At 40.5% G+C, this 23,274-nt stretch overlaps 4 protein-coding genes across 4 annotated transcripts; 2 read left to right on the top strand and 2 right to left on the bottom strand.

Moving 5' to 3' along the window:
- Positions 1-804: 804 nt before the first annotated feature.
- Positions 805-4,157, bottom strand: LOC115747405 (serine/threonine-protein kinase SRK2B-like). The gene is made up of 9 exons (XM_030683558.2): positions 3,949-4,157; positions 3,643-3,717; positions 3,429-3,530; positions 3,185-3,238; positions 3,013-3,105; positions 2,811-2,903; positions 2,129-2,233; positions 1,948-2,046; positions 805-1,372 (listed from the first exon to the last, which is right to left on the bottom strand). The coding sequence occupies exons 1-9, from the start codon at positions 4,066-4,068 to the stop codon at positions 986-988; spliced, it is 1,128 nt and encodes a 375-aa protein (XP_030539418.1). The 5' UTR covers positions 4,069-4,157; the 3' UTR covers positions 805-985.
- Positions 4,158-8,427: 4,270 nt separating this feature from the next.
- Positions 8,428-13,944, top strand: LOC115747403 (transmembrane 9 superfamily member 1). The gene is made up of 12 exons (XM_030683556.2): positions 8,428-8,651; positions 9,615-9,807; positions 9,890-9,994; positions 10,626-10,643; positions 10,726-10,823; positions 10,900-11,052; positions 11,297-11,431; positions 11,547-11,713; positions 11,873-11,967; positions 12,082-12,455; positions 12,558-12,831; positions 13,405-13,944. The coding sequence occupies exons 1-12, from the start codon at positions 8,559-8,561 to the stop codon at positions 13,470-13,472; spliced, it is 1,773 nt and encodes a 590-aa protein (XP_030539416.2). The 5' UTR covers positions 8,428-8,558; the 3' UTR covers positions 13,473-13,944.
- A 621-nt stretch (positions 13,945-14,565) lies between these two features.
- LOC115747408 (ferredoxin) lies at positions 14,566-15,226 on the top strand. The gene has a single exon (XM_030683564.2). The coding sequence runs from the start codon at positions 14,619-14,621 to the stop codon at positions 15,057-15,059; it is 441 nt and encodes a 146-aa protein (XP_030539424.1). The 5' UTR covers positions 14,566-14,618; the 3' UTR covers positions 15,060-15,226.
- Positions 15,168-23,268, bottom strand: LOC115747400 (MLO-like protein 4). Its single transcript, XM_030683553.2, has 15 exons — positions 22,973-23,268; positions 22,285-22,342; positions 21,947-22,173; positions 21,752-21,868; positions 21,570-21,630; positions 20,748-20,839; positions 20,262-20,336; positions 19,203-19,288; positions 18,132-18,181; positions 18,006-18,046; positions 17,752-17,922; positions 17,632-17,667; positions 17,258-17,325; positions 17,069-17,129; positions 15,168-16,158 (listed from the first exon to the last, which is right to left on the bottom strand). The coding sequence occupies exons 1-15, from the start codon at positions 23,096-23,098 to the stop codon at positions 15,727-15,729; spliced, it is 1,701 nt and encodes a 566-aa protein (XP_030539413.1). The 5' UTR covers positions 23,099-23,268; the 3' UTR covers positions 15,168-15,726.
- Positions 23,269-23,274: the final 6 nt, after the last annotated feature.

The following is a 23,274-nucleotide window of genomic DNA, read 5'->3' as shown; positions in this document are numbered from 1 at the left end:
TGCTGGCAGTGGTCGCGCTGGTCGCGGATTTCGTCACCCCCGGCGGTCGGGTCGGGTCGGGTCGGGTCCATCAGGCCTGAATGGGTCGGGAGTTGAGTTCACATGATTAATGGTTACATGCGAAAATTAAGGAACGCAATCAAGTCCACAAAAATCACCAGCCCAGCAGCCTCGTGGGCAAAAACATCAGTCAACAAGCAAGAACAGCATGGTCAATAGAAGTTATTCTCCAACCTCGAGCAGAGCTCCAAACGAAGAGCTGGACAAACCTTCCCTCGAAGTCCTTCCAAATCTATGCTTAACATTTTCCACAGTGTGGCGTTAATTTAACCGCCGAAAGGGAGGATCAATGAATCACCATGAATTCGTTCCAGTTTCAATGGTCAACAGATGAAGCGCCGGTACCGCAGAGGAAGACCAAAAGCATCACGTTTGTTCGGGACGTGAATTGAAAAAGGCAAAGGAAAGGAAAAAGGCAATGTCACGAGCAGCCCCGACAGTTGACAGCCAAGTCATGGGCAATCATTGGGCAGAGCGGGGCGTGAGCAAATTCCCATGCTCAATGCCAAGGGCCAAACTGAGAAGGGAGGGAGCCCCCACCCCCCCCCCGAGAAAAAGAAAAAGAAGAAGAAAGCGACGTCTTGGTACACCGCATGTTTTCCTCTGCAATCATCGGAGCCTCGGTTCCTCAGCCACACGTGAATGCCTCTACAGGATCTCTAGAGAAAGGAAAACCATGACAAAAATAACTATAAGCTCACAACTTCCCGATCAAGCTACACCACTCTTATGTCCTCCATACCCTCTAAATTCACAAGCAGCATGAATCAATCATTAAATAACTCCACCAATTTGCACACACTCAGACATCAGGATCTACTTGCCAAGCCGACCCTCTCTTCCTTCAAATACAAACATTCACCTTCATCTATATAGATGCCCATTCAATAGCTTATAGATCTGTACTGAGAGGAAAACAGATATATTAAATGACGCGGATTTCTCCACTGGCGTGCACCTCCTTGACTCTCTTATCGTATTCATCTTCATCATCATCTTCTTCTTCTTCTTTCTCCACATCTTCCTCCTTTGGATCACCATCTTCATCCTCTTCCCAGCCAAAGCTCCCGCGGGAGTGCGATGGTGGAGCCTGTCTTTTGGCCTCTTCCACAATTTTCAAGATCTCCTCCACACTCTGAGGGGAGAAGCTTGGGTTTTCTTTTCTGTACTTCGCTTGAGCTGCCTCCGTTAATTCCCGTAGTAAGATTGGGTTTTCTTTTCTGTAGTACTTTGCTTGAGCTGCCTCCGTTAATTCACGAGGCAAGTTCCTTAAAAACCATGGGTGAGACTTGATTTCTTTGATGGTGATTCTCTGCAAAAGAACATAGACCATGAGAAACGATGCTACAAATGATATAGCAAATAAGGCAGACTTATGAGCATGCACACTTGGCCATAGAAGGCATGCTTCACCAGAAACAAGAGAATGAATGAACCAATCGGACCAACAAAGGATACCAAGAAGTTTAAATTACTGAGAGGCTTCAGCGATCTAAGATGCAATTATCTTATGATCGGAGAGCATATTATCGCAGCTGTAGGCCCCCGGCAAATCTTATCTAACAAGAATCGAAAACTTGAAATTGTGAAGATTAAACCTCAAAGGAAAGGAAAGAAGCACAATGAATGCATTAACTGCTAAGAAGTCAACCATATAAACAAAACCAAAATGTTTTCTAACCTAACAATCTCAAAATCCCATACTGAGCTAATAGAATTTTTTTGGGGAGGCTGGTGAGTCAAAAACCATGCAGAAGAAATTAATTGAGCACTAATCCACTGAATCAGCAAAAGAAGGCTTTCTGACGTCATTCTTGCCCTCATCCTTTTGCTTCATTTTCACTCTCACAGTCTCACACAAAATTCAGAAATTGAAATCTGGTGTACCCTTGATGGATTTGCAACAAATATGCGCGAAAGGAGATGTCTGCAATCTTGGGATATGTGAACGTAATCAGGGATCTTGTACTGAACAGCCATGATCCGCTGCAGAAGGCAAAAGCTGCACAAAATCAGAAAACAAGAACATCTTCATTGGTCAAATGGAACGACAAGAGTATATTCTCACATTAATAGTCTTTCTGAAGTTTTTTGGATCTTCCGGGTCTTCGAAGGGGTATGCTCCCACAAGCATCACATAAAGAGTCGCACCACAGGACCAAACATCTGCCAACTGATAAAGCACAATTCTATAAACACGACCTCCATGAAAGAACAGTCGACATTGCCTACTCATAAGGACCACTATATATAAGTGCAACCCCAAACTCAGGGACAGTGGCATTCCAAGGGTATAGAGTGTGCTGAATGGTTAGGCACGGTTACATAATACTCATGTGGGGATACAAGACAAAATAGGATACTCATGGGTAGGAGAAGAGACACCAGACATTAATGAAATAAAGGCGGTTGACAATTTCAGACATAAAAATGAAGCTCAGAGGGATAATAAACAGCATCTCACTGATCCTAAATAAAGAAACAATACATAATTAGTCCAATCCTGAATAACAATTAACCCACCTATGAACTGAAAAGCCTATCAAACAAGTTGGAAATATCTAGAGAAGCCTGACCAGTCACCAAAATAGTTCTACCACAGGTTTTGCAGTTTTTAATGTACGTAAAGTAGCAGCAAGGCCATGCAGAATTAGCTCAAGTCAATACTAGCATATAACATCGCAGACGAGTGAGGCCAAAACTGGACAACACCAACTTAACAGATGAACAGCTTCAATGAAATGGCTTACCTTGCCATCATATTCCCTCCTAGAGAGAACCTCCGGTGCAATGTATGCTGGAGTTCCGACTGTGGATTTAGGTCTTGAATGAAGCAGAGAAGACTAAAGGCAAGTTAACAAGGTAGACTATAAGTCAACATATCAGCCTAAACCCTGTAAAGATATTGCATGAACAATGTAAAGATGCTGCAAAACTACTTCACACTAGTACCTTAGAATACCCAAAATCACATATTTTAAGTCTCGGCGCAGGGCTTCCATCTAAGAGGGTGTTCTCCAGCTTCAAATCTCTATGACATATTTGCTTAAGAACAAGAAAAAAATCTACAATAATGAGAATTCCAGGACGTCACTTAAATAGAAACTGTGGAACTTTATCTTACCATGGCATGGCAGAAGCAAACTCCTGAGATGAGCTGCTGGAAGAAATATCTGGCCTGGACAATTGAAAAGAAAGAGTAAGCTGATCAGTAATTCAAAGAATATCATATCACCGCCAGTAATGTATAATGTACATGTTGAATTTGCTCGGCAACTAATATCAGCTCACAGCCTCTAAAAAGTTCAAAAACAATAAAAGAAAAAATTGTTTTACTATGACTTTTTACTGATCAAGAAAAAGCAAACCTCATCTTCGCTGAATCTTCCAGCATTGCATATTCTCTCAAAGAGCTCGCCCCCCGCTGCATATTCCATGACAATAGCAAGATGGGTGGGCGTCAAAATCAGCTGCATATACATTCCAAACATCAACAACTGATGGTTTGATAGTGCATGAAAAATCATCCATCACCGGAGCTCAAAGGCATAGTCATATTCCAAATCCTGTTCTTGTACTGACCTCTTTGAAGCGAATGATATTTGGGTGGCAAAGTGATCTGTGATTAATAATCTCTCTGGCCACATTCTCGTCAATCTGAAACCGGAAAATAAACGAATTTACTGCTACTGATGCGACCAGCAAGTGATTCCATAGAATATCAATCCCCAGTCGACGCTAAAACTCCAATAGAAAACAAAACTCGTCGCGGGATTATACAGTATTTTGAGGTTGCGCTCGCAATTCGGGAACGATTCTGAAACTGAACTCCATAAAAAGCAAAAAAAAAAAAAAACCCCAAACATGAAAAGAGATTAAAAGAAGGACCTTGCGACCTCGCTCGATGTACTTCATGGCAACAAGTTCTTTGGTCTCCTTGTTCCTCATGAGCCTGGCAACTCCGAAATTGCCCGATCCTATTTCCTTGATTACCTCGTACTTATCCATGTCACACCCTTCTTTCTGGAGACTATATAAATCAGAGACCCCCTCCACTGATTGCCAAAGAAAGCTCTAAATCTCGCCGGAATCGAGCTTCAAACCAAGTCCATCAAAGCTCAATCAAGAAAGAAAGGAAAGGATCCAAGTCCTAAATCCTGGATTGCCAGACATCTAAGCACGATTATACATATAGTCGAGAGAGAGAAATTGTGAGTGTAAAGGTTGGATTTTGGGTTGTAAAAGGAGAAGCGGTGGTGGTGGTGGTGGGTTTGCTGAGGATTTGAAGGAAAGCAACGAATCTGAAGAACAATGAGAGAATCTAGATCATGGGGAGGGGAGAGAGAGAGAGAGATGGGTCCCGACAAACTTAAAGACGACAAATAGTGAGGAAAAAAAAAAAGAGAGAGAGAGAAAGAAACGGGTGCTGTGCTGGGTCCCACATCCCGGAGAGAAGACGAAGGAAACAGGCGCGCCAGTGGATCTGCATGACGCGAGTTTACTACCGTATGCCGTCGGCCATGCGCAGAATCTTTAGACGCATGTCTAGCACTTCCGAAATCAACAGTAAAAACTAATTTTTCTACTTGTCAGAGAAATGCATTTGATAATATTATAAATTTTTTATTTTTGAAACATAAATTTATTCAATAACGAATAAAATTTTTTACTTCCGGCACATTATTATCATAAAATTTTCTACAAAAAATTATTGATCATAACCTAAAATATATATTATTCAAGAAAAGTGAAATGCAAGTACTGAAAAAATTTACGTATAATTTGTCATTTAATTATTTATACAAATAGGGACCAAATTTATAGAAAGAATTGTAGTAATGAATAGGATGGTTAGGCTCGTATATCCACACTAAAAGCATAGGTAGTTTCGATACTTCCTCACATGTGCATAGAGATGTCAAACGGATGGGTCTAGTTCAATATAGTCCGACCCATATTGACCCATTTAACCCTTTTGATCCATTTCCATATCGTACAAATTTAACGACACATACCCGACTCGTATTATTTAAATACTTATATATTTAATCAAATCATATAATATTTATTTCTTATAATTAATTAAGAAAAATGATATTATTAAAATACTCTCATGCAATTGAAATTATTTTAAGCTTTAATTTTTTAAAAAAATATATATATATTATTTATTTTTTACTCTTGTGGCCGGTGATGGTCGGCGAGGATGGGCGGCGGGCGGTGGTGGGTGGCAATGGTGGAAACGTGATTGGGAGTGAGTATAGAGAGCGATTTGCAGCGAGAGAAATGTGCTAAGAATGAAAAAAAGGCCGAAGTGAGAGAGAGCTACGACGAAGTGAGAAAGATATTGATGTTGAGAGATTTCTACTTTTGAAAAAGAAGTAAAAAAATTTACTTCTAAAAGTGGGTCGAAAATAACTTTTGAAGCAAAAAATTACTTCAGAAGTAGAAAAATAAAGTTGTATAATTAAACGAGAATTTATATTTCGGAAGTTGCTTTATCGCATGGATTTCCGCCTAGAAGTATTCATGCTTCAAAAGTGTTATCATGCGCGTCATTATTAGGAAAAATTATTGCATCATCTCTGTCTTTTCAAGGTTATCCCCAATGCCTTGTCCAAATTATTAATTCATGTAAATTGTCAAGAATTTTCATATTCTCGAAATTCATTTGATTCTTATAAATTATTGGTAGTCCTCACGCATGACATGTATGCTTGTTGCCTAGGTTTGATAAAATTTAGAGGTGAGTAAGACAAACAAACCGAACCGAGAATTGCTCGGACTAGATCCCGATCCTTGGAGGCGATGGTCCGATTTTCGGTTCCATGGTGATTTTCGGCCTGGTGCCGGGAACCCGACAGCCCGAATCGGACCAATTATCGTTTATTTTTAAAATTTTTAAAATGTAAATCTAATAATCTACCGGTTATTTTTTCTGTTTCTTAAATGAAAACCTAAGTTTAATTAATATACTAAAATTAAAGTTCGTGTTGTTCACCCATACTAACAATTCACTGTTCCATTGGATTGCTCGAGAATCGTCCGGCCCGATCCCAAAATCATTCGATCCGATTCCGGTTCTTATATGGGATCGAATCAGAGAATAAACTGATCACTCCTAATAAATTCCATGTGTTACGAGGAAAAAAAAAAACCGAAGTACTAGCTATTGCACTCAGGCTGTGTCTTTTCCTAATTGCGCAATGTAAGGCCTCTTCCACACGCAATGAATGTTCGCATGAATTCAAGTGATTGCATTTCAATCTTTGAAACCAAAAAAAAAAAAAAAAAGTGAGTTCGACGAGATAATTGGTGTAAACCTCGAAATAATTAGTAAATAGCTTGGTGTTAGCATGAATTAAGCAGTGGATGAATGAAGTTTTGATCAAATACCTTGTGTTCGTTCCGAAGAAATAGAAACAGTTATTTAAAAAGTTATAAACATATTATGCTTTTGTCAATTTAGCTATAAATTTTTTAGTAAAAACTTAAAGAGACTTGTGGCATTTCACCGGGTCTAAGTCGCCTTTGTCCGAACCCACCCATTCGACTTGGCTTAGCTTCATGGCCAAGGGGCGGGCTAAAACAACGACCATCACATGTTGTCGTCACTCGCCGGTCCTCTCCCAAGCTAGATCGCTTCCTTGTCGTGATGGTCTCCTGCAACCATCGTGTTGAGGCAGCCATTGTTACGGTTAGGCGACGCCATCTTTGTAGGTCGTTGCTTCAAATGGCGACCTCCACATGTGATCGTCACTCTGTACGCATGTCGGTTGGTTATTGAATCATAATCTACGTGACATTTGGTCTCCTATCAAATAAGATATTTGATACCATGGTTAATGTCACGAAAAAAGTACACATGTGACGAATTTACGAAAAAAGTATACATGTGACAAATTTACCCAAAATTATTTTTTTGACCATAAAACCCCCCCAAATTGGTATATATATATGACAAATTTACCCTAAACTAATTTTTTGACCATACAAAATCCTAAACTGGTATAACCGTAACATATTTATACTATGTTAATTTTCGTTAAATTGAGTTAATAACACGAAAACCCCAAACCGATACACTTTTAACAAACACGGGATAAAAATCTCAAATTGATATACCGGTTAATTGTCACGTATCATCAAACTCAGCAACTTGACGATAAAATTTAATGGAAATCAACATAGGGTATATTTGTCACAAGCGCATCAATTTGGGATTTTTTGCAGTCAAAAAAATAATTTGAGTAAATTTGTTACGGTTATATCAGTTTGAGATTTTTTGTTATCAAAAAAATTATTTGGAATAAATTTATTAGATGTATACTAATTATCCTCGATACTTCGAGCTCCTCGCACTTTCTATCCTGTCCGCCCCAATCTCGATCCTTATCTTGGCAAATCAAATAGAGACTCAAGCACAGTTGAAGCGTTCAAGCTCATGTCCCCTTTGTAGATTCGAGTTTGGAACGCTTTGGTCGGCTTGTCTGTTCTACTCATTTTAGAGGCGCCGCTTCTCGAGCGCGATAAATTACAGAGGAGGCCACGAAGAAGCGAGACAAAAAAAAAATCTTAATTGAACTGATGATAAATTCGTTTTTATCTGCGTCTGGAACTTGTCTCGCTAAATGCCGATGATGGGATCTTTGGGATTTCCTCCATTTATGAAAACAATCGAAACGGCTTTCGTCCCTCTTGGCTGGGGGGATTTTCAACTACTCTCTCGAAAATTTAAAAATAATATGCCATCACTTTAAGTTTCTAAGAAGAAACTTCGCGTTGCCTATAAATTAAAGAGTTGGTATCGCGAAATTCTCAAAATATGAAGAACATAAATTACTCCGAGCAAGTATATTTAGTCACATGTGACTCTTTCCTTTCAAATATAGATTTCACGTTTCTCGTGTTGATTGAATATTGACCGTACTTTTTTACTTGGATTGCTTTGAATAAAAGGGTCGAGAAGGGCTCGAATTTGTCGGCATTTGATTTCTGATATAGTGTTAGGTGGTCTTGGACCTCATTCATTAAAAAAAATTAGCTTAAAACATGGGACGTTTACTAATATTTATAAACCGACCACCAATTCTTAAGACATGAGATAACTATAACAGAAACCCCTCCCAATAATCAGGTGTCTAACGAAAGAACCGTTTTCAATAGGCAAAGGAACGCATGCGGGCGCTGCACGAGTCCCCACGTGTCAGCATCCCGAGCGTCCATTACTTACCAATTCATCGCATGGCGGGAGAGAGGATCCGATCCAGAGGTCCTCTCTTCTCACCCGGATTGGCCAGACCCGATCCATTGCCCCCTCTTCTCACCCGGACTCGCCGTAGAGCTGAGGGAGCTAAACCCACTTTAAGACCCGACTCTCCACCCTTAATTTAACACCCCTGCTCTCCCGCAGAAGCTTGAGGTACAGAGAGAACGAGAACGACGACCTCTCTCGGTCCGACTCTGACCCTCAGATCCGACTCTCGCCGGCGACCGCCATGGTTCCCACCCACCGATCCCTCTCTCTCCTCTCTCTCGTTCCTCTCCTCCTCCTGCTCTCCCCCGCTCTCGCCTCCGAGTCAGATCACAAGGTAACTCTTCCTCGTCCCCCCTCACGTCGTGGTTGACTCGGCCACTGTACCCGACGTGGTTTCCCGAATCCTAGATCTCGTTTGCGGCCTTGTTTTTGGTCTCTAATTTTCTTTAGATCTGCTCTTTCGGTATTGCACTGTTTCGGCTCCGGCTTTTTCTGCTTTGATTCGAGGGTTGTCTGTAGAATCTGGTGTGTTGGCTTTAGATTTGTGTGGTTGCGCCGGATTTGTGTCGGTGTAAGTGCCTATGGCTTGGCTTATTAGGAGGATAACGGCGATACACGTGGGGTTTACTCAGCTTCCGTGCTCATGCATGGTCTCGGATGTTTTCTTGGGCGTTAGCATTATAATGTATGGCATTGATCAGGATATTAAGCTTCTTTCATGTATCTGATTCTGAAGGTCTTACCAATTCTCTTACAGTGGCACTAGATCTTTATACGTTGCAAGTCAGTGCTCAGTATATTTAGTGTCAGTAGTTAGATCTCACTCGCTGATCATTGTCCTAATGTGGTTCCCGGGATGATGAATGCAAAGCACTGACTTTTGCCCATTGATCTCAATTTCCTAGAGCTGCTTTCTCCTGTTTTTTCTTGGCAGTAGATAATCTTGATTCGACTATGGAGTGCTAGCTGCTTCTGCTAATATAGTATGATCATTTCTAATTAGTAGAATTGTAGCCTTGAGCTTGCAATAGGAACATTAATTTTATCTTTGTAAAGTGAAAAGCTTTTAAAGACCAAGATCACGTTCTATGTGAACTTCAGGTTCTCGGTCAACTTTGTCTTCTTGATGAGCTTTTTCTGAAAATCTTAAGATCTTACTGAATGTAGTCGCACGCGAAGATACTCACTGATAGTTTTCAATGAACGAGAAGAGAATGGGAAGAAATTTGTTGACTGCTGATGGTTATCCAAACGGTAGACGTACATTCTTGCTGACAGTTTTTCACTTCTCTTTCAGTATCAGCCAGACGAGTCAGTCACCCTTTGGGTTAATAAAGTTGGCCCGTACAACAACCCCCAAGAAACATACAATTATTACAGCCTCCCATTTTGCCATGCTTCTGGAAATCCTGCACATAAGTGGGGTGGTCTTGGTGAGGTCCTTGGTGGAAATGAACTCATCGATAGCCAGATTGAGATAAAGTTTCAAAGTATGCAGAGTGCCTTCATGTTATCTTTAACTGTTGAATCTGATATTATGTGGAGCTTATTGTGAGACGTTTTCCTTTGCAGAGAATGTGGAGAAAGTAGTCATTTGCCGACTTGATCTTGATGAAGGGAAGGTCAAACAATTCAAGGATGCTATTGAGAATAGTTATTGGTTTGAATTCTTTATGGGTATGTAAACCTTTGTTAAGTACTTCCTTTATGTACTCTTTTTATGTTGACATATTCTGATAGGTTAACTTACCTCTTACTTATCTTAATTTACTTGATGCTGCTTGTCCACCCATAACTAAAGAGGGAACTTAATGGAACTAATGGTATCATACAGTGTTGAAAGAGCATACTTTTTGACACATACTATTTGTAACACAGGAACCCCATAGTTGTGCTTTCTCCTTCTTCCCTTTTCCCCCTCCCTTTTTGTGGAGAGTTGGAGGGGGTTGGGGAGGCTCCTTGTAGAAGTTCCAATGATTTTATTACAGGGATTACCTATTCATAGTGATTGCGGATATTATTTACTGAGCTTAAAAGTGCGAATGCAGCAGCCACGGCAATTTAGAGCATTACTGTGTGCATGAATGAGCATTGTTTCTTTTAGTATCAATAGACGCGTTTTTGTTCTATGACTTCACTAGGACAATTTGTGACATGGTTAACATTTTTTCCCCTCCCCTTAGTATTGATTAATATATTTCTTCGTCTGTTGGGGTGAAGATCTGCTTTGTTATTTGCCCTTACTCATTTCAACTTGATGTCTTTCTGGTTCACGCTTTGGGATATTGCCTGCTGAATGCAAGTCCAGATGATCTGCCTTTATGGGGTATGTAATTAATAGTTATTGTTAAATTGAATTTCAAAACTTTGAATGGTTTCTAGTCTCACGCTTCTCTTTCCTGTTTTAGGTTTTGTTGGTGAACTGCACCCTGATAAGAACAGTGATAGCAATAAGCACGTACTATACACTCATAAAAGCATCAGTGTTCAATACAACAAAAATCAGGTGTGACTATCAGTTCACCTGTTATTTATAAGAGTTAAAGATTCTGCTGCTTACTTACCACTCTTCTTTTGGGTAGATTATTCATGCTAGTCTGACGCCAGAGAATCCGAAGCCCTTGGAAGTTGGAAAGACACTTGACATGACATACTCTGTCAAATGGGAACCAACTAATGTTGCTTTTGCACGACGTTTTGATGTTTATTTGGATTACCCTTTCTTCGAGCATCAGGTTAGTATTGTGGTTTACTATTTTTCAGTTATGTACATCTGTAAGCACAAGACCATTGTCTCCATTTACTTATGGGGTATTTATGTTCTAGCAGTCGTTTTCTTCGGTCATTTGTTTATCAATATTCGATAGCATTATGGATCATCTAGTAATCTTCGTGAAAGTAGCGTTATTTTTGGCTCCAGGACGTTCTGTTCAATTTGCTTTGCCACATTAATTTCTGTGCACTTCTACCGTGTGACAGATACATTGGTTTTCTATCTTCAATTCATTCATGATGGTGATATTCCTAACTGGCTTGGTGTCGATGATCTTGATGCGGACTCTGAGAAATGACTATGCAAAATACGCAAGGGAAGATGATGATCTGGAGACTCTGGTGATTCTTTCTTGATCTTTTGCTGTCCCCTCCTGTGCTCTGATGATGGGTCTCTTCTTTTTGATGTAGCAGTTTTGCTGACTAAATTATGATGACTATTTGATGCTCTACCCAGGAAAGGGATGTGAGTGAAGAGTCTGGCTGGAAACTTGTCCATGGCGATGTTTTTCGGCCTCCACGTAATTTAGTACTGCTGTCAGCTGTGGTTGGCACTGGTGCTCAGCTTGCACTACTTGTGCTCCTTGTCATATTGTTGGCGATTGTTGGAATGTTATATGTTGGGTATGTTCTCGTACTTTATGATTATTTGGGATAATTTTGTTTAAGACAGACTTTCATTGATAATCTGCTAGCTGAAATAATATAATGCAGCTTTACTGTTCTCGATATGTTGCAATCGGATGTTTTCTTTTTGTCATGACATGAATTGCTATTGTTCAGGAGAGGAGCAATTGTTACAACTTTTATCCTATGTTATGCCTTCACCTCCTTTATTTCTGGTTATGTTAGCGGTGGAATGTACTCACGTCATGGCGGTCAGTGCTCTCTACGTATCGTAGTCATTTTCATTTGCCTTTGATCTTTGTTATTGATTAAAGTTACTTTCTAAGGTGTGTTTGCTGATTATGAATTATTGTTATCTTGTGTAGGTAAAAGTTGGATCAAGTCGATGATCCTCACAGCATCTTTATTCCCATTTATGTGCTTTGGAATTGGCTTCATCCTCAATACCATTGCTATATTCTATGGGTCTTTAGCAGCAATTCCTTTTGGTACTATGGTAGTGGTTTTCGTTATCTGGGCATTCATCTCATTCCCCCTGGCTCTCCTTGGAACGGTCGTAGGAAGAAACTGGAGTGGGGCTCCGAACAACCCATGTCGTGTGAAAACTATTCCTCGACCCATTCCTGAGAAGAAGTGGTACTTGACACCCTCTGTGGTATCGATGATGGGAGGATTGTTACCCTTTGGCAGCATATTTATCGAGATGTACTTTGTCTTCACTTCTTTCTGGAATTACAAGGTACTTTGCCAGCTCCCCTTACTGGAAGATCTTGATTTCTAGAACAAACCAATGAAGTTAATGATAATTCCTTATCTGATTTAGCTCTACTGTGGTTGACAGGTGTACTATGTGTATGGATTTATGCTGCTTGTTTTCCTAATTCTCATCATTGTTACTGTTTGTGTAACAATCGTGGGCACATACTTCCTCTTAAATGCTGAGAATTATCATTGGCAGTGGACCTCGTTTTTCTCTGCTGCCTCAACCGCTGTCTATGTATACTTGTACTCAATCTATTACTACCATGTGAAGACTAAGATGTCAGGGTTCTTCCAGACCAGCTTCTATTTTGGATACACCTTGATGTTCTGTCTTGGACTGGGAATACTTTGTGGTGAGTATGATGTCGTCCTTAGTGATTGCACCAAAATTAAAAAAAATGGTTAATTGCTCTATTTACGGCACCCCCACCCAAAAGAGAGGGTCTAATGACTTTCATTTGCAACATCAGTTGTACAATAAAAAAGACTTAGTAGTCAGCTTTCTGTGAAGTTTTTCTTTCGCATGGTTGCGTATTTTGGTATATGGTGGTTTGTGCACATTCATTTAGATATCTAGATGCAGCTTGTCTAGGCGGACACTAAATCCCTAAATCTTTTGGTCTATAGGGAGGAAGTTAGTAAATCAGTTGCTTTAAACATTCACTTGCATGGTCTACTTTGTAATACATATATTTAAACTTTTTTGATGTCAGGTTTTCTCTTTGGTAGGCGATGGTTAGTAACTTAGTAGCTAGTTCAGTACCTTATGAGAGTGCCATAATTTTTTCTAGTTTGGCACCAATGTGTTTGGAGTCTGTTAGCTCTAGAATTTCCATTATTTGAAGGCTGCCATTTAATTGAACGACTTCATCAGTCTTCTCTTTCTCTTGGAATATTGAGCAACTACGTGTGATGATTGTGCACAGGTGCTGTTGGATATCTGGGCTCGAATTTGTTTGTAAGGAGGATCTACAGAAACATCAAATGTGATTAGAGCTTCATGATGGGAAGTGGGCGAAATGGTTTTTCCTGGTACCTTTTGGTTGTGGAGATGACAATAAAAATCGAGAGGAAGCCACCAGCCTGTCACCTTGCGGACTATTTAGAATGTCACCGGATGGTTATCACGGAATTCGAGGATGGGGATGTACACTTTCTTCTGCTTAGCCTGGGGGATCCTGAGAATTTTTTTTCCCTTTATATTCTAGCTGTAAGATGAATAGGGTGCAGGGGTTGTTCTCGCTATCAGAAACTTTTTACAAATAGGTGCCCCAGTGGATACTTAATTTCTCGAGAGTGCTAACGTTGTAATGCTATTTTTGCTGTCTGGAATATGGACATCAGCAGGAAAGTAGTTGATAAGAAGGAATTTTGTGATTCTGATAAACATGTGCTTCCGCTATTGTTTACTTGTAATATGCCAGTTTTGGCCTTGGAATGCATAATCGCCCTCCAGTTAGTGAGTTTCTTCGGGTGTCTGCTACGGCTGCTGGGGCCTTGTTTTTCCATTTTCGCTTTCTGGTTGCGGTTCCATGCGACTCCTGATGCTGTGCAGCTGTAAACGTTTGGTTTTGCTGGTTGTCCGTTGGGTCCTTATAGGCGGGCAGTTGCTAGTGCTGTTCGCATGTAGAAGAATTACACTAATATCGGCTTTAATTGGACTTGGGAGTTTCCCGGACCTCTATTATGTGTGTGGTACACAACATACCATTCAAAGAATCTCTACCAGTCGCCAAATGGAACGAGAATCTTCTTTCTTTGCTCCTTTTTCTTATGGGAAGCTCTCCATCTCCAGGCACTTATTATTAACTAGAGACCACAAAATCAAACTTGGCAGGAAAATGGACCAGAAATGTGGCTTTCTTTTGTCACACACGCATACAAACAAAAAATTGACGCCAAAAACTATCTCTAGGGAGGAATGTGGCATCCACGGTCGACCTTCTCACCAGTCACCCAATTTTATCTGGTCTTGATGATAAAGAGATAGAGCGAGGCACCAGGACGCGCCACGTGGCAAGTCACAAGCCAGAGGCACCCCCTATCCCGTTGTCCTTCCCACTTTCAGAGTATTAAGACGCTCAAAGTCTCGACCGTCTTCTCAGTTTCTTCACACCAAACTAGAGAGAAGAGGAAAGAAATGGCACTTGCAGGAGCTGCTCTCTCAGGAACCATGGTGAGCTCCTCCTTTGTGAGGATGCAGCCGGTGAACAGACTCAGGGCATTCCCAAATGTGGGTCAGGCCCTGTTTGGTGTCAACTCTGGCCGTGGGAGAGTGGCTGCCATGGCCACCTACAAGGTCACCCTACTCACCCCTGAAGGCAAAGTCGAATTGGACGTCCCCGACGATGTTTACATCTTGGACCAAGCAGAGGAGCAAGGCATCGACTTGCCCTACTCCTGCCGCGCCGGCTCTTGCTCGTCCTGCGCAGGCAAGGTCGTGGCGGGGAGCGTCGACCAGAGCGACGGCAGCTTCCTGGATGATGATCAGATGGATGCAGGTTGGGTCCTCACTTGTGTTGCCTACCCTAAATCTGATGTCACCATTGAGACCCACAAGGAAGAGGAGCTCACTGCTTGAAGCTCCCATTTGCTCTTTGCATAAATTAAGTCTCACTCTACGCAACTTGTCCTCTCCCTCTCTACCTGTTTGTTAGTTCCCTTAGTCTCTTCTTCCTTGTTTTTAACCGTACCAGGGATAATTTAATGTTATCTTGAGTCTGATGTAATTGGCTTTACTTTTTCCTATTTCTGTATGAGGAAATAAAACTCATGCTCTGTTTTCCATTGCATTTGTTCTCCAGACATCATCCTACATAAGTACGTATGTCCAGCATTATAATATGAAGATGTCAGTAGTCAGTTTCCAGGGCATTTAAAGCCTGCTTGTGGCAATAAAAGGATGGCTGTGGCTTGAAAAGCATTGGATGTATGCCATGTTTAGATAACATTACTCTGCAAAGTATGACAGATTAGAAATTTGGGAATTCATATGCTCCAGCCAAACTGAACTCTCGTGCAAGGCCGCGCGATATGAAGATTCCTTCGCTGCTTTTGGATCTCCGATCCCATCGCACTCTGGGTGCCATTTGTACCTTAACCAGCTTGATAGAGAGGACGATATCCTACAGGATTTTGGATAATGCAAGGTGAACAGAGCTCCGTTGTTCTACAATATCGTGAATGTATATGAGTATAATGTCATTCTGTCATCCTATAACTAAGCCGATTGATCTGAATCACGTGGTTCAAGTCCTCCGGAACAACTCCCACAGAGTCTCACTTTTATCTTCCTGCCCGACTTCTCCTGAATTGTCTTCTTCACCGTGATGCGAGTGTGGCACGCTCATGCGCAAGGACTCGGACAAGTACTCCTCCATCCGAAACAAAAACTCCTCTTGTGGACGATCAGAAATATCAAGGACGGTCTCTATCTGCTCCATCGATGTGACGGTGTCTTGATTATTGAGAGAGGCTAGTGAAGAGCTCCGAGATAATGTACCTGATGCCACCGTTATTTCGTCCCTCTCATCTACTGTTGTATCAAGTGAACAAGTAGACCTCACGGTGTACGAACGCAAAGAATCACGCTTCGATCTCTCCTTCACTCTTTTACACCAGCTATGGAGCGACTCCCTGACGCTCTCTGCAACCAAGGCTTTTTTGCACCGCGATCCCATCTAGAACACACGAAATCAAGAGGCGATGACATACTATGATATTAGAGGCAGTCACTAACGAGTTGTGCTCATGCTTTAGAAGTACTTCCAAAATTTAGTACCAACCGGACACAGATTACAAGAAGTAGACAATTATCTCTAGGAGTCATAAGCCTTGTTGAACATATTTAACTTTTCACTTAGCATCTATTCATTTCCTATCAAAAAAGGTCGTTCCTCTAGATCAAGAAGTAAGTCTATGATAGTCACTCTAAGTTGTGTCAACATCCAAAATATGTGCGCACATTTGTGAAGAGTATCCAGGGGCCGATGGTTTTTTTTTTTTTTTTTTTTTGATGACCCGGAGAACCCCCGCACGGCCGGCAGCCGGGGGTAAACCCCGGGGACAACACGTGCTAGCCACCACACACGTGCCACCGGGTAAGTCACCCTCGCGACGCCCCGGGATTCGAACACTCGACCTTTTGCGAGAGGAAGAGTGTGCGAACCAGCGGCGCCACCCGTGTGGGTGGTAGGGGGCGATGGTTGCTAGTAGGAAAAGTAAGAAATATGAAGGTATAGTTCCATAATCAAATGGTCATGCCTATAGCTTGCTGCTTGCGACGCCAAATCAACATAAAAGCATTAGGTTTGTCATCCAAATTTAATAAGGCTTCTAGAGAATGCAAACTATTGTCACGTTTGCTCCGGAATAGGATTCATTCAACAAGCACTTCATGAAGAAGAAGCATAATAAGTACTTGGACTTCTTAGGTTCCTATAACCATACAAAAAATTAAGCAGGTTAACTTGAGGATTTTCAAGATATGTTGACTCGGGATCCACCTTATTCTCCAAAAAACTATTAACTAACAAGTTTGTGCGTTAAGGACTATATTTCTACAGTAGAAGGCAAACAGTAAACACCAACCTGTGTGACAATTACATTCAGGGGAACTGTGCTATTACTGCACCAAAACTGAACAATGACCCTGCATTGAAAATTAATTGGGGAACATGGCAAAAAAGAGTCGATAGATAACCCATGTGAACAACAAACAAGTCATGATTAGGAATTGACGAAATAGAAGAGATTTGCAGCTCAAACATAGAGACTTACCCACAAGCAAGGCGAATGATTACTAATAAATGGTTCTTCGTGAAGCATGACCTTTGTTTAAATCCCCACTAAAACAAGAAACATATAAGACTTGGTAAGCTGTCACTCTTCAATTATTGTAGGCACTAGGTAGGAAGACACAGAGAGAGATCGCAACATACAGTTAATGGGCAAATAAGTTATTTACTCATTACATTATCATTCACACTTCAAGGAAAAAAAGTTTTGGGGCATACATAACTATTTACGTGGATCTCCAAGAACATATTAAATTAGGCCATGCATTCAGTTGAAGCCATAAAAAGACTGCATAAAAGTTTTGGGGCATACATAACTATTTCCATGATTATTGATTGAGAAATAATCAATCTTACCAATGCCCAGATAAATGTTGCCATCTCGAAGGCATTCTGCACAGCAAGGAAGATGACTACTATCAGCCAAAATGACAACGACAATACATGCGTATGCAAAACATTGGCACAGGGTGTAACCTGAAATATGATGAACTGTATTAAATACAACAATATCTCTGGCTTTCCAAACCAAAACAGATCATCCCGAGGCTTTACTTGTGTTGCATTGGATGGACCTGTGGGCTCTACAATTTCAAGTGCTAGTGAGGAGACAACATGCTGGAGCTTTGTCCCCACCAACACGACAAGCTAATACGCACAAAACAAGTTTAAGTTACACAACCAACAAATTGGTCCATTTTCTAGACTACCACGATGGAGAAGGTACTTACAATGGCAGGGATGAACGAAAGCCAGAAATAAATATTGAGACCTGAAATTTTTCCGATTTGATAACATATATGTACCACAAGTTACCTATTTGCACTTGAAATTGCATTCTGAATATGACAAGTTACCATGGATATTCACAAAGATGCAAATGATAGCATAACCCCACAGTGGCCAACTGCAAAAGACATAATTGAGATTTGGCAAATAAGGTCGTGTCTTTGAAGCGAAGGAATATCATAAAAGAAGCTTAGAAAGTAAATAACAAGATCAGCTTTGTGTTTTATTTTGACCTAGCATCGCATACTATGGCCCTTAAGAGCAGCAAAGTTTCCATATGTTACAAGATCTCATTCTCGTGGAAATACCAAAAAACTCAGGCAAATTGGGCTTTGGTATTCCCAAAGGTATGCAACAATCACATTATCTCCACAGCAACTATCGAGGAAAGAAATCAAGAAAGTAGATATAAGAAACTACAAAATCTCCAAGCCAGTATGGTCCAGTCAACATCAATCATACCTTTAAGACCATGTAGATAATGTTGCTGCCACTTCCTCCAAAGAGGAAATTAGGTGTTGCCAACTTGATGTGGATAATGACTTAGACATGAATTCAGTACTGTTTAGATTAAAGAGATGCTCACAACGACAGAATCCAGGAGAGCTCACTTGTTTTCACATTTAAACAGTTGACGGCATTACAAGCTGGGTATGTCCCCATATACAACAGCAGTGAGGTTAGAATGCATTGGCTCAAGAACCCCTCATGATGCCATTACCAATCATCAGCCACATCAAACAAAACCAATTTTGCAAGTAAGAACACAGTTAACACATCCATATAAGGGTTCCTCGCTCCTTTACTATGTCCATCACTCAAGACCCAGCGGACTCTGCCCCAAAAGAAATTTTTTCTGTGGTTTATAGTGGCAGGTAGTTATCACTTGTTAACCCGTGGAAGCATTGTCAATTGTAGTGGGGTAGATAATTCAATACATTAACTTTTTCTTTGATGCAGCAAAGAAGTCAACGAAGATCCACTTTTTGAGGCCCTAGTTGAACTGCAAAAGATCTGTCCTGTGGCAACTAGGTCTGGTTGCTCATAGCTCGTAGGTTTCAGCATAAAAAAGACATTGTGCAGTGAAAAGATACCTGATAACCAAAGCATCAGAAGACAGGTAAATGCTTAGTGCTAACCTGATTCCCAAAATACCATGAAATTCATCTTCCATACTGCGTACCATGTACTTGTGAAAATCGTAAGAGTGGGGCAAATTGTGTTTCTGGATACCATTAAAGCAATGTAAATTAAGAGAAGATTTCAGCTAAAAAAGATAATTTCATCTAACTAGAAAGAAGAAAATTGCGATAATGTAACCGTTAGTGCTGATGATTTCATGTCAACAACATTTTGCTAAACAAGGTGATACACTGACCACATAGACTTAGCCATCAAAATCAATAAATTTGGTAGACTTGTTCCTTGAATTATTTTGGGGGTAGATTCACTTGCTGTCTGTGCTATTACAAAATGTCAAACAGTCAATCCTAAGATCGTAGCTTCTTGAGCTTAAGTCACATTCTAGAAGTTCTTACTTCTTAGAACTCAGTATTCAACACGATGCAAAGTTTCTTCTTTCTAACTCAATTTTCTTTCATTGGCCAAACAAGCTAAATGTTCTTTTTATTTCACCAAGCACTGAGGAATTCAAGATAAAGCTAAATCGTGGAAGTTTTATTGTCTCTTGCCTGTATATATATTTCTTCCAGTATGCATGAGAGGTATTATCAGGGCACATTTCATGGAAGATCCTAGGAGGTGGAGATGATATTTTTGTGATAACCTAGCCAGTGAACTTGTGTGCACAATTCACCACCAAAAGAGAACTAAGGTATATCATCTACTGTCTCATAAGTTATTGGCTAACATGTTGCTTTAGTCACTGGTTGACTATTACACAACGAAAGAGGGATCATGGAACTCACTGACACGATTATATTGCTTCAGCTTAACCATGCATTAACCAAGCATGTGTCATTTTCAATTGATTTTAATTAGAGATGGCCTGAATAAGTGTAGTTAGTACATTTTAGGTATATGATCACTGTCAAAGTAAGCTTTTTTAGGTTTAGTGAAAGCATGCATAGGCTTCATCTTCTGCTTTTAGGTTCTGCGATGTTATTGCCGAGAGAGAGAGAGAGAGAGAGAGGGAGAGATCATGTCTAATAAGGAATGGACTGAGGTTAGATACCTACTGTGATGAAACCCAACCGCAAAGCCAGGTAATCTGATCTTTGGATGGAACACCTAAATTGATGAAGAAAGCAAAGCTGCAAAAAATATCATACAGCGTCACTAACCTATGTATATACGACATGAGATCAACTCCACACAAAGCTTCATAAATTGAAGTAAGTGTCTGTCGTAAAACAATGAAAAATGTCTTGTCAGAAGAGAACAAAATACTGAGTAAGGCAACTTAATTTCGAAGCACATAAATGAGGCTTAATGTCCGGTGGCAATGATAAAAAAATCCCTTGGAACAACTAATGAGTCCTTCCACCTCATTGATCGCACCCAAAAGCATAAGAGACAATGTATGGAACAAACTAAGAGATTGTTTCCTGGCTTCTGCATTCAAACAAGATGGTTGACTAAGAAGGCAACTAGATCAAAAAGATATTGGGATAAACTAAAATGCCTTGCGGTACAGAAATAAGTTCAGAAGGAAGAGAAATTACTATCCAAATGAGGACCCTATTCCGGCTCCATGGATGAGATGTGTGGTGAAAAACAAATGTAGACTGCCGCCTCATAATCTTGGCTTTCTTTGCTGTAAAGATATCAAAACTTGAGCTTAGAATAATTACAAGCAGAAACTTGGAAACGAACATGATCAATATCAATAAACAAGTCCATCAAGTATATGCTTTTCAATGAAGAAAAACAAACACGATGATAGGGTGAGAAAAAGAGAAACTTTATTGCGCAAGGAAGACACAGTACATCATTCTCTTTTACAGAAGCAGTCAGCAACGGGCTATGGAGGTCAGTTGGGACTATTTGATGAGCTCAATCACTAACAAGATTTCTATGAAACAAGGCTCTTGGGGGCTTGACTCTGTTTTTGGTGGAAGAGCGTTCAACTGCAGTTCTAAAGAGAGCAATAGCAATGTACTGGGATTGCAAATTACTCCAGAATTTCTGCCAATTACTCAAGTTTCTATACCATTGTCCTGTCTTTTTTCGTATACAAAAAGTTAACCGTTAGAATCTCCATGCAGCCTGTTTATCTTGACGGGAGACACAAAATCCATTAGTATCCTGTTACTCAAACCTATTCGTTTTTGGAAAAAAAAGAAAAAAAAGATATCTACTCTTTTGGTAATCATGTTGCAGAACCTCTATTTAACTGAAAGGACCGCTCTCTTTGCATAATCAGAACACAAGGCAAAAACACTAACGAAAAAAAAGTAGCAAATATTTTAACAAATAGATATTCTCATGATTAGCAATTACAATTAAGGAATTTATCTTGATTTCAATCAGTTTCAATGACTTACCTTGAACATCCCCTTCAGTAGTTGAAGTAGCCTGGTTTTCCCATTTCCTCCAGCTGTAAATCTGCGGAGGATGCAATTAGGGATCAAATACAGTTCGTCAGAGAAATCACAGTCCGTATAGCGATGCCAACATGATCTACAAGTGAATAATAATTCTGGCAGACGGAGGAGACAAGCCTGACCTTGCTCATGGCAAGGCCAACTGCCAGGCAGCTATAAAGAACATGGGTGATACCGAGGACAAAGAGAAAACGGTGAAGTTGCTCGAGACCTTCAGATGAAACAAAAGGTTCTTGGCCCTGCATCATGCAATGAGTGGTCTTTTAGGTATTTGTGTGACTAGTTTAAAATATCTATGACTGAGTGAAACATACTACCTCTCCGCATTGATGAGATGACAGAGCATTAATTCCTTTTGGAGGAATATCGGTCTCATTCAGAAAAGAGAAAGAACTTTCAGACACAAAATTCCCTGTGGTTTCGAAGTCCTGTTCGGAGCATAGATAGAACTTGCTGCTGAAAAGAGACGAGTTAACGCAAATCTGAGAGATCCAATTTGCCCATTGTGCCAGCAGTAGAGATATGAGTCCAAGCAGCATCAACTCTAACAAGCAAACAAATGAAGCAGGAGTCAAACTTATTTTTCCCTGAGGGCAACCTGCCCCTTGTTGGCCTCAGAAACATATATTCGAATTTGAATCATTGAAAAACACACCTTCCTTAATCTTCTCCAAGGAAACAAAGAGAGCCTTCCTCCTAGTCTTTTTCAGCCACTGCAGAAAGCATGTGTTAGTACTCTTACACTGAAAAGGGAGAAAAACCTTTCCATTCATTGATTATAACCTCTGCAGCCGAAGAACAAATTGTGAACTAAAAGGACAAAAAAAAGTACTCGTTGCTCCAATTTTGGCAACTAAGCGAACAATCATTTGTTAGTTCCACATGCTTGCCAATAGTTGACTTCCACTCCCACCAAAACAGGGTTGATTTATATACCCCCTTTAATTGTATATGTGACACTCACTTCAATATTGCACTGTTCGCCTCAGCTGGTGAAGTCAAGACTCCAGAAATTTTCTTCTATAGTCTTAAATAAGATCATATAATCCCATCGACCAGAGAGTGAAATTTCCAAGGACAATGTGGCATGAGGAACTCCATCTCCGAGACTTAGGGAAAAGATAAAAAATAAAGATCGACATGGCCAACATACTTGAAACATTAACCAAAGCCAGAAAACCAAAGAGGTACTTCTTCGAACTCAAGAAAACAGTCAACTTTTTAAAGAGCATCTAGAAGGACTACCCACGACCACAACACATCACTCTAGGCAAGAAGAAGAAGCGGATGATGAGAGAGAGAGAGAGAGAGAGAGAGAGAGAGAGAGGGTTGTCACAGCTTACCCTTCCAAATCTGTAAATGGACCTTTCCACGAAAAGGCACACAAAGACTAAGACAGTAACAACTGAAGCAACCAGATAAGTGGGGGTCTCGGCCAGAGACCTTCCTTGCTGCACCGAAGGGTTCATCTTTCACATCAAATTGTTATGCAGACTCAGAGCAAACTTTCACTTCATTACAGCCTCCGGAAAGTTGAGAATATTTTCTGAGAAAGCATGAGACCCAGGAAAAGAAGTGAACTGAGAGCGACACCTATAGATCCAGGAAACAGGGGAAAGAGAAGGTACCCTTTTTTTTATTCTTT

The sequence above is a fragment of the Rhodamnia argentea genome, chromosome 11 (assembly GCF_020921035.1).
Source record: "Rhodamnia argentea isolate NSW1041297 chromosome 11, ASM2092103v1, whole genome shotgun sequence".
NCBI lineage: Eukaryota > Viridiplantae > Streptophyta > Magnoliopsida > Myrtales > Myrtaceae > Rhodamnia > Rhodamnia argentea.
Note: the sequence above shows the minus strand (reverse complement) of the source record. Positions and strands in the feature narration are given on the sequence as shown.

Excerpts from the sequence above, each read along its gene's own strand:
- LOC115747405 (XM_030683558.2), bottom strand. The coding sequence starts at position 4,068 with ATGGATAAGTACGAGGTAATCAAGGAAATAGGATCGGGCAATTTCGGA. Across the intron at positions 3,239-3,428 it reads GAAGATTCAGCGAAGATGAG|GCCAGATATTTCTTCCAGCA; the intron begins GTTTGCTTTTTC and ends TCAATTGTCCAG. Across the intron at positions 2,904-3,012 it reads GTGATTTTGGGTATTCTAAG|TCTTCTCTGCTTCATTCAAG; the intron begins GTACTAGTGTGA and ends ACTTGCCTTTAG.
- LOC115747403 (XM_030683556.2), top strand. The coding sequence starts at position 8,559 with ATGGTTCCCACCCACCGATCCCTCTCTCTCCTCTCTCTCGTTCCTCTC. Across the intron at positions 10,824-10,899 it reads TTCAATACAACAAAAATCAG|ATTATTCATGCTAGTCTGAC; the intron begins GTGTGACTATCA and ends TCTTTTGGGTAG. Across the intron at positions 11,968-12,081 it reads AATGTACTCACGTCATGGCG|GTAAAAGTTGGATCAAGTCG; the intron begins GTCAGTGCTCTC and ends TATCTTGTGTAG.
- LOC115747408 (XM_030683564.2), top strand. The coding sequence starts at position 14,619 with ATGGCACTTGCAGGAGCTGCTCTCTCAGGAACCATGGTGAGCTCCTCC.
- LOC115747400 (XM_030683553.2), bottom strand. The coding sequence starts at position 23,098 with ATGAACCCTTCGGTGCAGCAAGGAAGGTCTCTGGCCGAGACCCCCACT. Across the intron at positions 21,869-21,946 it reads CATCTCATCAATGCGGAGAG|GGCCAAGAACCTTTTGTTTC; the intron begins GTAGTATGTTTC and ends TGCATGATGCAG. Across the intron at positions 17,923-18,005 it reads TTTCGTTCATCCCTGCCATT|CTTGTCGTGTTGGTGGGGAC; the intron begins GTAAGTACCTTC and ends TGTGCGTATTAG.